General features: G+C 45.7%; 1 protein-coding gene across 1 annotated transcript in view; it reads right to left on the reverse strand.

Moving 5' to 3' along the window:
• The window catches only part of LOC107088428 (heparan-alpha-glucosaminide N-acetyltransferase-like), a gene marked incomplete at its 5' end in the record, with an annotated part of 60,711 nt that overhangs the window by 40,909 nt on the left and 18,156 nt on the right, over positions 1–1,646 (reverse strand). Inside the window, one exon of the mRNA XM_015380595.1 lies at positions 709–791. Within this exon, the coding sequence (XP_015236081.1) occupies positions 709–791 (83 nt within the window). The remainder of the gene's footprint in view (positions 1–708; positions 792–1,646) is intronic.

Below are 1,646 nucleotides of genomic sequence, written 5' to 3' on the forward strand. Positions count from 1 at the left end.
AGTGTTGTTCAGCATGGGGGGGAGTAGAAAGTGAAGGCTAATCATGTTTTGGGTGTACTATTCCTTTAAGTCATAGAAAAATTCAGAAGCTGAAATTTATTTTTCCCAGATTTGGCTCGTAAAATATTTTTGAAATGTTACATTATAAATTTGTAATATGTGCACAACAGTTTCAAATTGGTTTTCCTGCAAAGAGGAGCCACAGCTGGAAATGAAGGCAATGGTCTGCTGGATGTGATTCGTGTCCGGCTGAATTTCCTCTTGCTTTTTGGTTTGGCAGGAGATCTATGACCGTGTGGATGTGTGCTGATATGTTGATGGTATTATTACATCAATTATTTGGCGAGGGGGAGGTCAAAGCCACACCAGCATCCTGTTTCCACAGAGGCGTGCTTTGTGTCTACCCCCAGGCCTCAATTAAGGCGAACAGGGAGCGCAGATTCAATCACATGCATCACTCCTGTCCAACAGAAACATTCTGTTCCAAATCAGCAGCAAACTCATATCAGAAATCCTGCCCAAAGCTACACCGCCTCATAACAATAGCTTGAGGGAGCATGTGGCCAGACTGTGACCCATGTCATTTATATTACACAGGGCCTGTAGATCTTCATCATGCCTTTGACTGCTCTAAACAGAATTAGTATGCGGATGAACTGCATGTGGTGATAGACCGATAAAAAGAGTGGTTGTTGATGGCATACATACCCTCGGAAAGCGTCCAAGGAGAGCAGACGTGAGGGTTTGGCTTCACCAGTGTTATCTGCAGTCGCACAATCATGTGTACCGTTCTGCAGAAATATAAGAAAGTCGTGAGATTAAATGATTTAAGCACTCAACCCCCACTCCAGAGTGGGTCTTAGAAATCCATCCATCCATTTTCTGTCTCACTTCATCACAGTTAGGGTCATGAGGGGTGCCGATGCCTATCTCCAGCTGTCTATGGGCGAGAGGCGGGGTACACCCTGGACAGGTCGCCAGTCCATCGCAGGGCAGTCTTAGAAATGTTATGCTTTAATGACTGTCGGTAGTTTGGCTGCAAAAACTGCTGCAAGTGGCTGTAGGCTACAGGAAGAGGTCTACAAGACACCATCAGTGACGACATGCATGCATGGAAGGGACACGATCACTTTCCCTTGTAGACCAGTTGTTAAAAATACACAGGCATAAGTGACCTCTCTGAAGCTAAAACGCGAGCTAAACGGCATTATACAGTGGTGAGGACGCTCTATGTGTTCCCTTTTTCTTTTTTCCCCACCCCTGTCCTTAAAAAAGTCTGTGAAAGCCACTGGACACATTTAATAATGCATCAGTATATCAGCGTTCACACTTAGTGCAATTCCAGCGACAAAGTTGCCACAGTTGGGTGCTGTCCCTGTCCTGAAACATCACCAGTATAAAACTCCTCTACTATCTTTCCACAGCATTTTCAAATAGAGAGAGCTTCTATCTGCTGCTTTCTGGTTTCAACACAACGTGGCAGCCCTGGGTTTTACCGAGTCACTGTGCCAGCGAACCTGGATCCAGTAGATCCTCCAGAGATGCTTCCAATTCAGGGAGTCCCTGAGCTAGAGCTTGATAATGCGATGGTTACCTTGTGACCAGCACCTGAAACTATCCCGCTGCAGGGCTTGGTTACCAAGACA

The sequence above is a fragment of the Cyprinodon variegatus genome, unplaced genomic scaffold (genome assembly GCF_000732505.1).
Source record: "Cyprinodon variegatus isolate N-32 unplaced genomic scaffold, C_variegatus-1.0 Scaffold11, whole genome shotgun sequence".
NCBI classification, from domain to species: Eukaryota; Metazoa; Chordata; class Actinopteri; order Cyprinodontiformes; family Cyprinodontidae; genus Cyprinodon; species Cyprinodon variegatus.